Below are 15,623 nucleotides of genomic sequence, written 5' to 3' on the forward strand. Positions count from 1 at the left end.
CACTCTTATGTGGATCCTGAGAAACTTAACAGAAACCCATGGGGGAGGGGAAGGAAAAAAAAAAAAAGAGGTTAGAGTGGGAGAGAGCCCAAGTATAAGAGACTGTTAAAAACTGAGAACAAACTGAGGGTTGATGGGGGGTGGGAGGGAGGGGAGGGTGGGTGATGGGTGTTGAGGAGGGCACCTTTTGGGATGAGCACTGGGTGTTGTATGGAAACCAATTTGACAATAAATTTCATATATTGAAAAAAAAAAAAAGGAAGAAACCAGGAACAGATTTAACTATAGAGAACAAACTGATGGTTACCAGAGAGGTCATGGGTGGGGAGATTAAGAATATACTTATCACAGTGAGAACTGAGTATCGTTTAGAATTGTTGAATCACTGTATTGTACACCTAAAACTAATATAACACTGTATGTTAATTCTACTCTAATTAAAATATAAACAGACAAATAAGCAGGTAAGCCTCTACTGAACACCTGTGTGCATAATAAAGCTTTCCAAGTTCCAAAAAAAAAAACAAAAAGAAAAAAAGAAAATGAATGGCTTAAACTTTACTTTTGTATTATATCCAAAGGAATTTATTTATTGACCAGTATTTTTTTAAGGATGGCTTCACAACCTTGACTGTCACCTGATTCCCAACTGGAGAGGAGAGTTGAATTAAGAGATGCTTTCCTTGAAAATGGTTTTTTATCAGCTCAAAAACCAAAGAGGATTGTCAAAAATGTGGATTGAGCAAATATAAACTCTCAGCCCCCAAAAGCCAATGGAAAAACAGATTAGCTAATTCTTCATGTTTTTTCTGGGTATATTCCTTTTTTTAAAATTAATGCTTTCGCATTCAACCAAATAAATTTACTGATCAAATTTACTGATATGACCCCCTGCTAATTAGAAATTTCTAATTGAGGGGTGCATGGGTAGTAGTTGGTTGAGCATCCAACTCTTGATTTCGGCTCAGGTCATGATCTCATGGTTCATGAGTTTGAGCCCCACATTGGCCTCTGGGCTGACAGTGTGGAGCCTGCTTGGAATTCATTCTCTCTCTCTCTCTCTCTCTCTCTCTCTCTCTCAAAAGAAATAAATAAATAAATTTAAAAAATAAAGAAATTCTAGCTGATATTTAATGTGGCATGGACTTGTCTTTTACATTCAAATAATCCTGGTCTACAGTCTCTGCAGTTCTAAAATTCTAGAGACCCTGAAACTTAAAGATTGTTATAACTCAGCTGTTGGCAAGCCCTAACCTGAACTAACATGAAGCTTTTTATACTTTTAATTTACCCACACAGTGTGAATGCTTACTCTTTACTACAGAACTGTTGATGTGTTGTATTTCAGGGGGCTTAGTAATATTTTTGCATTTCCAAGATATGAAAATTTTCAGTTCAAATCAGTGTGAAACCAGTAAGAATTGTAATAGTAGATGATTTTATTTTAAATAATTTTGTTTTCATTTTTGTCTTTGAAAAATTATCATAGCTTTTCAACTTTAATCTTTCCAAGTCATTAAGGAAACAACTTAATAGTCTATTTTTTAAAATTTTTTTTTTTCAACGTTTTTTATTTATTTTTGGGACAGAGAGAGACAGAGCATGAACGGGGGAGGGGCAGAGAGAGAGGGAGACACAGAATCGGAAACAGGCTCCAGGCTCCGAGCCATCAGCCCAGAGCCTGACGCGGGGCTCGAACTCCCAGACCGCGAGATCGTGACCTGGCTGAAGTCGGACGCTTAACCGACTGCGCCACCCAGGCGCCCCATTAGTCTATTTTTTATAAATGGAACTAAAGCTCAATGTATTCAGTGACTAAAGATAAAATAGTAACCATTTTCAAAGTCACCGCCACTATAAGGATTTTCAGATTTGTGACTTAATTTTATATTTTGGATAATGAATACAAAAAATTATGAGTATATCAATATTGAAGTGGGAAGAGGAGATATGATCAAGCAAATGATAAAATGATATGTATACTGCTTATATTTCTGTGAAAAATGCTGAATATCACATAATAATCTTTTAAAAGTACAGAATAAATTAGATGTCATTCTCCCTCAAATAAACAATGATTTTTAAAAATGGGACTAAAGTTTATAAGACAACTGTAAACATATTCAAACACAAAATTCATTCCTGTCTTTATCCTAGCAATGAAATATTTATACTTAGCTTACAAAGACCCTACACTATGTTATTTCTACCTCTCACAGATGAAAAATGTTGTCAACGCACCTGTTCCATTCAGCGGCCCCCCTTCCTGTTTTGATTATGACCCCACTTGTCATTTGGGTCACATTATGAGACAGTTAAAATATCTGACATGTTTGCTACAATGCACTTTCATTAAAAAAAAAAAACAACCAATGGGACTAAATATAATCAAAGATGTAAAAAAATAGCCATTTCCTTGGGCTGCTATTGGGGGGAAAAATGTGTACAAAATGTCAGAAGCTGTAAGAGAGCTCAAAAATTATATCCTTTCACCAGAATGATTCTACTTCTTGGACTTAGAGATATCTAATATGCTTCACAAAAATACATATATGAATGTTCATCACTGCTTTATTTTATTAAAAACAACCAAAATACACATGAATAAGGATTGATAAAATAAATTCTTATACATCCCTGTAATGGAATATAAATCATATTATGGAGGAATATATAATGGGTTAAAATATTCAAAATATATTTGGAGTGTAAAATGCCAGAATTAGAAAATAGTATGTACAGTTTGCACCCCACCCTCTTTATACCCAAGTGTGAAGATGTGTGTGTATTGTTTTGTGCTAATAATTTTCTGTATCTTCAAATTTTCTGCAGTAAACATATTCACAATAGGAAATTCTTAATATTATTTCTTATTTCCTGGGTTATTTACACATTCCTAAAATTATTTGGGGAAAAACTAAACAAAAACAAGCATACACCACAAAGTGAAGAGTCATCAAGAATAACAAAATGAAGCAAATATCCCTACCAAAGTTCCAGGCATTTTCTAACTGATCGCCTGTAAAAGAAGGATGCTACCTATATAGATAAGTGGAAGTTAACAAAGTCTGTTTTGTGTCATTCGTCCAATCCATCAAATGCTATTTTAGCAGACAATATACTTCTTGAAGTGTTATACTTCTTTAACTTTAGCCTTTTTCTCCTTATCTGAAATTCTGAAATCTCTGAGGTACTTGATTATAATTTCAGTAAAAGAGGAAGTACCACTTTTCTCCCTAGATTTCTCATTTCAACTATTAGCACACAGGGTGGAATTTTTACCTCTTATTCATGGTGTCCAGCTCTCAACATCTTAACCTGGCAGAAGTAACAAACTAGCTGTAAATCTTCACCCAGACCACACTTGATTACTGTATGATGGGAAAATTAAACGTGAATAAAACAGCTAGAGCATTAGGGTGTTCTTGGAAGAATAAACACAAGTTGGAAGTCTTATGTGGATAGTGCAAAGTACAGGAAGGCAATCAATCATGTAAACATCAAATGAAAGGTTGGTGAGGAAGCATTGGAGTCTGTCAGGCGCTCCCTGCAATAAATGGCTTATTCCATTTCTTTTACCTTTCACTCAGTTTAGAAAAATGAATTCTGTAGAATCTGCAATATCCTAGAAGATTTTGTAAATTCTTATTCCTGTTTAAAGATACGCTTTTGAACAGAATGAGCTCAACCCATTGAAGAGGAGTTTTAGTTTATATAAAAGGGACACAGACATGTCATAGTGCACACCTCCCTGACTTTTTCTCCTCCTCCCACAAACAGGAAACTGTTAAGGCAGCAATAATAGAAGAGCAGAAGCGAAGTGAAAAGGCTGTGGAAGAGGCAGTGAAAAGAACAAGAGATGAATTGATAGAGTATGTAAAAGAACAGAAAAGAGTAAGTATCCCCTGAAGGGTTTTCATTTGTCCTTCCATAAACTGAAACATTGCTTTCATACAATAGCAGGACATTAAAAAATATTTATGTCCTTTGTCAAGCTAATTTAAGGATCTCCAAGATTATTTTTCTGATATAATTGTATATTCTGATAGTTGTATCTTTAAACATAAATTCCATCTGTCAACAAAAAAGCAACACTGAATAACTTCCTGCTAGACTTCTAGAAGTGACCTATATATAGCATTTCCAACTAAACTACCTCATAAGAAGAGTAGACAGTTTTAGATTTTTAGGTTTTTTGCCATAATATTGTTAATTTCTTACACTATTTGTTGAAATTTACATACACCCTTTAGGCCTTCTATGTCAACACCACTGTGGTTCTAGTAGACTTCAATACAGTTAGCAAGCTAAGGCTCTTCTTTCATAGTTCCATTTCAGAAACATAATTCAGAATATACTTCTCAGAATTCAGATTACATATTGAAGCTTTTCAAAATAAATGTCACTTCAGTGCATTGTGGTCATTAATATATGGGTTTGAGCAGTGGCCGAAAATAATGAGTCAAACGTAATTTGTAGTCTTTACAACAAATCTTTAGACTTCTTAAGTAATAACCAAGATAAGATACACTTAAGATGTTTAATATAATATCTGTAATAAACATATTCTATTATAGTATATAATAAGTTACATAATAAATTTTCTTATATATGCAATGTTTCATGTTTTATTTGTATGTTTAGTATAACATGTTATATATTATAGATGTAACATGTAAGGATTATATAATATCAGGTATAAATGTGTAATATAAATATTATGTACCATTTATCCTGTGTGTTATATAATATAACATATAATAAAAATATAAATAAAACATAAAACTGTGTGTGTATGAGGAAACTTGACACATGATATCTAAATTTAATCGGTGATCAAAATGGCAAAATAAATAGAAAATATAAGATTATGTTTCAATTGGCAGTAAAGTGGAAGGCCAGAAGTACAGTAAAAAGTGCATGACACCGGGTTAATCACACACTCTTAATTTGAAGTCAAATTAGGTATGATACAAAGAAAATTCTCACCCCTCAATTGCTACCATTATGTTTCAACAAAGGAGAATTTGTTAGCAGAGTACAAATTGCTAATTAGGCTTTCTAGGTAAATCATCCATTCATAGAAGCATTTTGTATGGGACTAAATTTTTACACATGTTATCCAGGTGTCTTTAAAAGCAGTTTCACCCAAATAAATTCAATAAAACCAGTAAAGAGGTGCTTAACCTTCTGAAGAGAAAACTGAGCCAAAAATAGTCAATTGACTTTTCAGGAAGTGATATATTCTCAGAAAACTGCTATTTCCATATGTATCCCCAGAATGCTTATTTTAAATCGTCTGGTTTAAAAGTAGTCATGCAGCAAAGGAATTATAGATGCTTTCCACATATGTACAGCAATTGCAGTAGTGAAAGAACTAGACTTCACATAAATTCAAGATGTCTTGTGGGTGCATCCTTTTTTTTTATCAGGTTTTCTTAATAATATATGACCAATCCTTACTTGAGTTCTAAATCTGAACAAGAGATTATAGAACAAAGCAAACCCATTTATACCATTATTTTAGTATTTTTGTATTATTTAGTATTTTTTATCAAAATGGGAGATTTTTCTTAAAAAAATCAAAATGATACTACTTTCTCATCAAAAGGAGTCATGTGGCTGCCATAAGAAATATTTAAAATGAGAGCAAGAAATGCCTTTATAGGAGTTATCTGGTCTCTGGTAAGCAAAGTAACCCTTGAAGACAACTGACAATGAACTCTGCCACTTTAATCTGTATGTTCTTATGAATCGTATTAAAGGATTACTATTCATTTGTATTGGGTAAACCAGTTCTCACATGTAGAGACATTCATTAAATAACAGCAACAAAATCATGAAAGCATTTGACTCTGTTTGCACCAAAGTTCTACTTCTTTATGCTTGTTCCTGTATATGGTAAGGAGAATACACCTTACCTTACAGAATTGCTATGAGCTACTACGTATAATAAAATAGAACAGCTAACGTAAAAATTCAATAATGTGTGCTATGATTTTTATCATTTTCGCTGCATTAAGGAGAAGAACAAACTCTTAGTAGCATTATTTTTTGTTAATTAAAAATGTGCATTTTAGAAAGTTTTAGAAAATTTCTTCTGAAGTTTACAGTGTGATTCTAAGAGTTTATTTTACTCTTGTTACTAGAATCACAGAAGAGTAGGACTGATTTATTCAGTGTGCAAGTAGGAAGTTTATTACTTCCACTTGGAGATTTGGGAGTTTTTTTTTTATAACACATTGTGGAATACTTTTAACATTTGAATGTTTCCATCTCTTCAAACAGAAAAGCTATAAAAAAGGAAAATGGATAAAATATCTGAAATGGAGGACCAACTATTTACTAGACCTCTTTTTTATATAACTTTTTAAGAATTTAGATTCTCTATACTCTTCTTCTTTCCAAAACTGTATTTCAGTGTTTCAAGTTAATTTGTATGAATATCTTTGGGCTTGGAAATTTTTCACAAAAAATAAGATATCTCATAGCTTACAAAGTCATAGTTAGAAGAAACAAAAGTTTTTTAGCAAATTCATAATCTTCTAGTCTCTTTCCAAAAGAGTAAATTAGGGCAACTCATCTCTACTTCTTCCTTTGTAAGATGGATTTCTATTTGCATCAGAGAAGAACACTTTTCCAGAACGAAAATTTTCCTTTCTCCTCTCCAGCTTTTTTTAACTAGAGAGTCAACTTGAGATTTTTAGCATTAGACACCTCAAAAGCCCTATAGACTTTGGTTCCAACTGGGCTTACATTTCAGTCTGTGAAGTAATCTTCCCCTTTTGAAGTTTTCAGAAATCTTTGAAGGAAGAAGTCTAATGTTGTGTTAGTTCCTGTCTTTATATGTCTTTTGTCCTAAACAATTTTTCCTTTGACATCATCTTACCCTTACCAGATTCGCTAAACGGCTAAAATGAAGACTCTTTTCCTTACATCTTTACTTTCAGTTTTTTGCTTTTAAGAGACAAAAAAACACAGAAAAATCCAAATGCTTAACTTTTCAAATAACTTATAACTTGTCCTACACGGTATAAGATTCAGTAGAATCACATTATCACCATAGAGGGTAACATTGCTTTTTCCATATATCTGCAGTCAACAAGTTTTTAATCAATTATCCAATCCTTTTAAGTATTACAGTTATACTAGGAATTAGAATTAAAATTGTACAAGAATTAGAATTATACTGAGAAAATGTCTTATAAACACCATTTACTAGTCTTTCTTGTTTCAAATCAATGGAAGTGTCACCAAATTTTATAAATACTATTCATCTGATCTGAGCATCTTTGACAGAACAAAGGGGCTACCTATACATGTACTAATTAAGTGAATTATAATTTTCACTGAAATTGGGGCACCTGGGTGGCTCAGTCGGTTAAGCGTCCGACTTCGGCTCAGCTCATGATCTCGTAGTTTGTGAGTTCCAGCCAGGCTCTGTGCTGACAGCTCTGAGCCTGGAGCCTACTTTGCATTCTGTGTCTCCCTCTCTCTGTTCCTTGCCTGCTAACACTCTGTCTCTCTGTCTCTCTGTCTCTCTCCCTCTCTCTCAGAAGTAAATAATCATAATAATAATTTACACTGAAATTGCATCCTAAATTATTTGCTAAGTTGGCTACATGGTACTTATACTGTTAGTCCAAGTCATAATAATAACCAAAAATTAGTATGGAACCAAAATATCCAAACAAGGAGAGCTTTTTAAGTGATCAATCAGAAAAATAATTCAAATTGATAATGGATCTGTCCCAGTGATAAAAATGCCTTCCTTTTAAGTATTCGAAGTAATAGGGTTTTTTTTAATCCTCTGTAAAGTCTATCTTGTTAAGCCCAGAAGAAATAATGATTATATTGAATTTGCAGTCAGCATGCAATTGAAAAGCTAGTGTTTTGCAGCTTCAGCTCTTATACGTTTTCTATCTGATGAAAAGTATCTAATTTTTTTTTTTTCAACGTTTTTTTTTTATTTATTTTTGGGACAGAGAGAGACAGAGCATGAAGGGGGGAGGGGCAGAGAGAGAGGGAGACACAGAATCGGAAACAGGCTCCAGGCTCCGAGCCATCAGCCCAGAGCCTGACGCGGGGCTCGAACTCATGGACCGCGAGATCGTGACCTGGCTGAAGTCGGACGCTTAACCGACTGCGCCACCCAGGCGCCCCTCTAATTTTTAAATAATCTTATAAGTCTTCTCTATAATTTTTAGAGCCGCAAAGAAAAGATAAGTAGGATCATCTGCAAAGATTTCAGCAGGGTACCTTCAAGTGTAGTGCTTTGCATTGGAATGTATTTCATTAAAATTTAAATTTTGGTTTAAACTCTCTTGAATCATTATAAATTCTATATTAGAGATTGCAAACTAAAGCTCAAGGTTCAAGTCTGGTTTGCTGTTTTTTTTGTAAATAAAGTTTTACTGAAACACACAGCATACCCATTCATTTATGTAATGTTTTTAGCTGGTTTCGTGTTGCAACAGCAGAGTGGTTTGAGAGACTATCGGGACCATATAACATAAAATATTTACCATCTGGCCCTTTATAGAGAAAAGTTCATCAATGTCCATTCTAGACCATCAAAATCATCTTTTGGGGAAAATTTCTTCCTGTCAGGCCTTTAAAATATTTATTCTTTCATTGTGCCTCATTGTAACTAGACAATTGAAATTCCATAGGTGCCATTCTGGAAAAGATTTCTCTCTCGATATTAATTGCCAGGTAAGGTATTATAATATATCAAATCTTGTGTTTAGTGCCAGAAACTTTATTTTAGACTAAAGGAGATTGTAGAAAAATGAGATAGGAAAGACCACATCCCTTGACTCTTCCCTAGGGAGGAAGAATTTGTGGTTTATAATGACCTATGGCCCTTGGAATAAAATGGAGTGTTCCAACCCATCCCACAAGTTAAGACTGTTACACATGAGCTTGCTATGAGGGAGGAAGTGTGAATAACATTCAGCAAGCAACAACTACTCACAGCCAAGCAGTGATTCCTAAAAAATAAAATCTTGTCCAAATGTAATAAAAGATTATTTTTTTTTCCTCTTAACCAGAATTATGGCCTGTGTTTTCTAAGTCACCTCCAGGAAAATAATCTTCACTTTAGAGGATCCTTTTAATTTAGATCTTTAGAGAAGACTAAGGAACAATTATCTTACTTCAAAGTTTTTGTGGTCAAGTCATTGTCAGAATTTCTTAATTTTAAAAGGACTCTTTTAATCCAGTTTTGCTATGTATTCTTTAGTGTTTGCGTCCCAGACTATTTATTAAGAGTTAGTATTTGGCCAAAATGAACTCTCCAATCAGTTCTACAGTTACTTGACTTAAACATGATTTCAAGACAGTTATTTAACGCCTTGTGGTGCTTGACTTTTCTTCTCTTAACAATATGGAAGTTCCACTGTCTGATCTGTAATGTCTCTTACACCTCTAAAATCTATCAACATTGTATGTAACATTTTCCTTGACAACTGGTAAATCTTTCGAGAGGCTTTGAAGTCTTGGTATAAATCAGTTGCATCATACTAGTGATTTTATGCATTATTTATGCATTAATGTGGAAAAGGGCACTTTCGAACATCCCCCGGTCTTCTGCCTCATTTTCAATGATCTGTCAAATTATTACAATGACAGTTGGCTTCATTCTTCATTTTCATTCTAATTAATTAGCCTAATTAACTTGCTTCTACTCATCCTGGGGTAGGCTGTATCATCACCTATGCAAGAAGCATCTGCCCTTCTAACTGTACATTTGGGTATCATGTCAGAAAATGCTTCTGTCTGATCAAGGCCTAGTAAATTGAATGTACCCTCACATGTACTTGCTGCCCTTTCAGTCGTACCTCATTTTTTAATGCCAAAGGGAATTAAAGCTTCTGCACACAACCTGTATTTTAAGTTCATGCATAAAAAATTTACCTTCCAAATTTATAAAATTTCACCCATTTCAAATGGCACAATAACAAATAAATAGGTAGATAGATTTAGAAATAGCCAGTGCAAATCATTTTGCCACCTGATATTTCACTAGCTCATAAATTTATCCTCTCTAGATATAAAGAACAGAAAACTTAATTCAGAGGAGGGTTAGCGAAACCAGTGAGGTGAATAGGTTTCAAAAGTTTATGTAGTTTATAGAGGTGTGGTCTAAAAAATTATTTATTTTTTTTCCGTCTTGCAATCTTTGAAAACTTATTTCATACAGTATACCTTAAAATAAAATTTATTGCCATCCTTCACTTTATATTTTAACAGTCTTCTTGACCCTCTTTCTTATTTTGCTATACTCAGTTGCATAAGAATAACCTTAAAAAAATTTGCTGACATGTGAATAGTCATGGTCTCTGGTGAGGGAGATCACTGTTGATCATTTCCATTTCAACAGTGGAGTAATTGAAAAGATAGATACAACTTCATGCTTCATTAAAGCCAATTACTCTATCTGTTTCAGGAAATAACAACATATGTTCCAACTTAGAATTAAAATAACAATTAAGTACACATAAGAACTAATAGGTATACCAATTAATGTACTCTGTTTGGGGGATAGCATTTTGTTTAAAGAAAAAAACTTCTAAATCAAAGTACAGTAAGTAAATACTTCTGTTGAGGTCATTTAGAATCTAAAAATGCTTATCTCTGTTTTTGTGTACCAACTTAAACTATTCATTTAAATAATTATCCAGTCACTTCTCAAATTATCACAATGACAATTGGCTTTATTCTTCAATGAAATGTTTTAACTCTTTTTTAAATACTCAAATGACTTTTCTCCACCAGTACGCTATACCAAAGTTCTTAAAATTTAGATGGTGATAAGAATTGATTCAAAACAAAGATAAATCAACAAAATGTCAACTTTGAGTCATAGCTTGTGTCAGTTAGGAATTGACACACCTGATGGATATACTATCATGGAAGGCCTATAAGCAAGGTATAGCATTTGAGATGGACCCAACCCAGTGAAGCTTTTACTCAGAACGTCTGGATATCTCATAATATAAATGGTGAGCAACTGGTCAAGAAGGAAAAACCAGAGGTCAGACCTAGAGGAAGCAGTAGCTATCAAAGGCCTCAAAATTGAAATGATGATAACAGTGATGATGAAAGCTAATACTTATGTACCATTTACCATATTCCAGGCACTAGTCTAAGGAGTGTGTGTGTGTGTGTGTGTGTGTGTATTCATTGTTAAGAATATTATTAGCCACCAAATTATAAAACTAGAAAGTGATAGTCTGGCTCTGGAGCCTGAGCTGTTTACCAGCAATCTACCTATGTGAGCAAGATACAGCAATAAAGAATAGCAATAAAGAATTATCTTATTATGATATGACTGTTAAAAGAACACCTAGAAATGTTCAGCTTAAGTGGAATTGAAGTTGTTGAAGTGAAATGTTCTGTATCAGAAAACAATACAAAACAAAAACCATTTATTGAGTGCCAAGTTTGTCCAAAATATTATGGCAGCTGCTTTATTTACACTGTTTCACATAATCCTCAAAACAACTCTGAAATAATATCTGCTGTTTGCAGACAAGGAAAATTGAAAGTCAGTGATATTTGATCATGGCGCAAGATCAGTAAGAGAGTCAAAATTTTAACTTGGTTCTGTCTGACTGCAAACCATATAGGGAGATGCCCCAGTAGCTCCTTAAGTCTGATTAGATAATTTGCTTTCTGCATTACTTTTCATACAGTAGTCTAGGATTGTCAGTTTCTCCACTAGCAGGCTTTTAATCCGCTTTCTACTTTTCCAGGCTCTATTTGGATAAATTAAATAAATTAGCTCCATCCAGACAAATGAGGAAGGAAAGTAGAAAAACAAGGATAGTGTACAGTCATACAGAGTTCACTTGGGAAATTGCTTGCAGTTATGTATTGCATACAATTTATAAGTTATTTTTAAGTAGCTTTTTCACCTACTGGGAACTTCTGAGGACCCTAGCAAAGACTATTGGTTTAGATAGCTTAAATATTATTTCTGCAGGGTTTTAAGATTTGATTTATATAGCAAAGAAGACTGATGTTTTTCTAGTTGGCGTGACCATGTTAGGTAGTAGTAAAAGATTGACAAAGTCTTAAAATGAAGTTTTATGAAATGTACAACATAAATTAAGCTGTGATGTTAAAACCACCACCAGCTTATGTGATAGCAGTGATAAGGTAACGATAACTTTGCTTTGTCTTTTTTAAAACCATTCTAGCTCTATTATTCCAGGTGGTATTATCTCTATCTTTAGTTCTCATAAAAGTCTTTGTGGGTGTATTCCAGGAGTTAGTACACATTTCTACTCACATACAGGCTAATGCCAAACTCCCTTAAAATTATACCCCTGTAGGAATTAAAAAGAAAACTAACATGTCAGATTATTTCAGTCCTTTAAAATAGATCCAAATATACAAGTCATTATTGCAAACAAGTTTTTATGTAGCAAATTAAGAAAACTGAATCATGATCCCAACATAATCTGTTTGAAAACCAATTTTGTTAAATTTTGAAGTTAGTTGGCATGGATAATACTTTTTTACAAAAACTTGATTTTATATTATTTTAGCACAGAACTAAGTAGTATAATCCTAGTATTTACTTGTCTGACACTTCTCAATGGCTCTTGATTCTTAATTTAATCTTGCTAGATAGAAGAAATTGTCATTTAAAAGAAAGATGCAGTGTTCGAACAGTAACAATTCAGGCTTTGCACTAATATCTGCAAGAGTTTCTTGTAAAACATTTACAAATAATATAACTTTCTCTTGTGTACTTTGAACAATTGGCTATAGAAATTATATCTGTGGGATTGTAGACTTACTCTATAATAAGTTAATGTTCTTTATATTACCTGCATATTTATGAATATCTGTTGTTTCCCATTCTTTGACTTATTTTTTAAATGTATAAATAATTAAGAGATGAATTCTTTTTCATGTGCTACTTTTTAACTGAAATTCTTGAAATGACTATTATTTCCTTGTCAAAATTTACTTTCAGTAGAAAGGAGATGGTATTATTACCGAAAGACACTAGTAGTTTTTACATTTAAACTACTTGATTTATTATATAGTTGTTTTCCATCATATGTATCTCCTCAGCCATCAGTTCTTTCCTTTGAAAAAATAGCAAAAATAACAATTTGGTTTGTAACTAATAGTGCCTTGGAAACAGCATGAAAAAATCATTTTCTAAGAGATGCGGTATTTTTCTTCTCATATGAAAACAGAGAAAACCTCCTTGACATTCTGTTCGTTGCTGATTCATATGCACTGACATGACCTCTCTGTGCTCCTGTCTTGCTCTGGAAGCTTTGTGCTCCGTCTTTAAAGGAAGGCCAATTATTTAATACACGTGAACTCTAGTCTGTAACAGAGAGGAAGCAGATACATCATTTATTATCATCACATTATTTCTGAATGAAATCCATTAGATTATGGGTGAATCACATGTCTGCCTTAGTCTTTGACTAGATTGTCAGACAGTTTTTCTTATTTTTTAAAATAAAGAATACTAAATGGATAGATAAGACATAATTGTACTTCTTTCTCTGGGATTGATGCAGCAATGTACATCTCTTATTTTATCTCCTTTTAAAGATATTATTCTGTATTCTTTTTCTAGTCATTTTTCGTCAATTCTCCTCATCATTGATTGGTTCAGTTGAGATTCCATGCATGAGATTCCATAATCCTTAGTTTTATACATAAAGGTGCAGCATTCACATGAGTTTACCCCCTAAGAACTAATTTTTATCGTTGCATCCCTTTAACAGAAAATTTGCAGTTACCCTGATTAAGATCCTATAAATATCTGACAAGTTGTTGGTCTACTTGAAAACTGTTTATTTTTAAAATTCAGATTGAATTCCTAATTTTAAGCAGTAGAAGTTGACTCTGACTGCTTAAGCAGAAAAAGCAGTTTATTTATTAAGAGGTTATTGGGATGGGAAAATGGGCTTTGAAATTCAGCTTCCAAAAGCAAACCCCAAAACCATGACATAGAACTGGCCTCATGAGGAAATCTCATTGCTGCTGGTTCCCCACCAAACTCCCCCCAAACTTATTGCTTTCACTTCCCCACCTAACACCACTTGTGTATCACTGACTGCATCTCACAGCCTCTGGCTAAATCTCTGCCTCTACCCTCACCAGTTAAAAAAGTCCCATATGGAGTTTCATTCATCAGATTGCTCATTTCTTACTGAAATCTCATGGGTGTAAACCGGGCTGGTAGACCTTTGATCACATGTCTGCCTATATACTGGGTACAAAAACAAGCTAAGAAAATACTCTTTGTGCATTCTGTCTCACAGTGACTAAACTTATAAGCATAGGATATCTCCTGATATGTTAAGGGTTTTTCCAAAATGCCAAAACAAGAAAACATGACAAACATACACTATCCTACATTGCTTGGCTATTCAACATCAATTTATATATACCCTTTGCTAATACTTTAACCTTCAAAATAGACCCTTCTTCCATACTTAACAATATTAACGGTAACATCAGGTAAAGTAAGAGCAAAATACTTCAGCTATCCCTTATAAAAACAAAATGTGTTCACAAAGGGAATGGCCTGAAATCTGTTGCAGCAACCTACCACAAGGCAAGTATAGCTGAGAGTGTGAGTGATCTGATCATATGATCTCTGCTGTAAGAACTTTCTCAAGTCTCATTCCATATATGTCACAATCACTTAATATGGCTTGCTACTGAGCATGCCTAATTTAATAGTTCAGTGAATCAGCTAAACCAAGTTCATTTGGGGCAGATCAGGTCACATTTATTTTTTCCACAGTCCAACATACAGACTCCAATAGGACTTAGTAGCAAGCTAAATGCTCCTTTCCAAAGGAACAAATTTCCTGCCTGGTGATGTTGCTCCAAAACTTTAGAGATCTCAGTTGGGATTCCTCAATCAGAACTTGCCACAGGCTCCATCTAGCATTTGGATAAAATATTGGCAGTTCTAAGTACATTGAATCAGTAGATCATGAAGGCCAGGTAGATACTCTGTGGCCCGGATTAACTAGGAGGGCTCCTTTTTCCTCTTGTGCCCACTCATACCTGGGGGCTTTCAGGTCACTTTATAAATAGGTCAAAGCAAGATTCCCGATGTGATATATATTACTTTCAAAAGACACATGCCACTGCGCCTCTTTCTTGGTAGCAGGAGGCACAAGGCACAGTTACTTTTAACTTTGTAGAGGTTATCCTGATACACTTAAGATCACTGGGCCCTCAGAAACTTCACCGAGGTGTAGCTCTTATATATTCATATAATGTGTCTCCCACCTTACTACACTTATATTAGACTTATAGATGTGTTTAACATATCTGTACAAAGAATCCTGAATACTTATTACCTCCAGCTTTCCAGGTCCTGGAGACATAATGTCATCAATATAGTTGTCCTATGTTTTGGCGAGACAGTAATGGTCTTTGTGAAATATATTGCAGTTCAGAGCCAAATAATTTATATAACCCTAAGATAGAATAGTTTATTGCTCTATGAAAGCAGCTGTTACAGGTGTTCTCTCTCTGTTGGGAAAGAGGAAAAAAATCATTTGCAGATTAATAGTCATATACCTGGTGCTGAGAGCTTGAGTAAAGAATGTACATCTGCA

The 15,623-nt window shown here is 33.9% G+C and overlaps 1 protein-coding gene across 10 annotated transcripts in view; it reads left to right on the top strand.

Moving 5' to 3' along the window:
- Positions 1 to 15,623, top strand: part of CCDC91 (coiled-coil domain containing 91) — a 347,760-nt gene that overhangs the window by 288,915 nt on the left and 43,222 nt on the right. For all 10 annotated transcript variants that reach the window (XM_042946164.1, XM_042946169.1, XM_042946162.1 and 7 more), the window contains one exon: positions 3,781 to 3,894. In XM_042946164.1, coding sequence (XP_042802098.1) covers positions 3,781 to 3,894 — 114 coding nt within the window. The remainder of the gene's footprint in view (positions 1 to 3,780; positions 3,895 to 15,623) is intronic.

Source organism: Panthera leo, chromosome B4, assembly GCF_018350215.1.
Source record: "Panthera leo isolate Ple1 chromosome B4, P.leo_Ple1_pat1.1, whole genome shotgun sequence".
Classification (NCBI taxonomy): Eukaryota; Metazoa; Chordata; class Mammalia; order Carnivora; family Felidae; genus Panthera; species Panthera leo.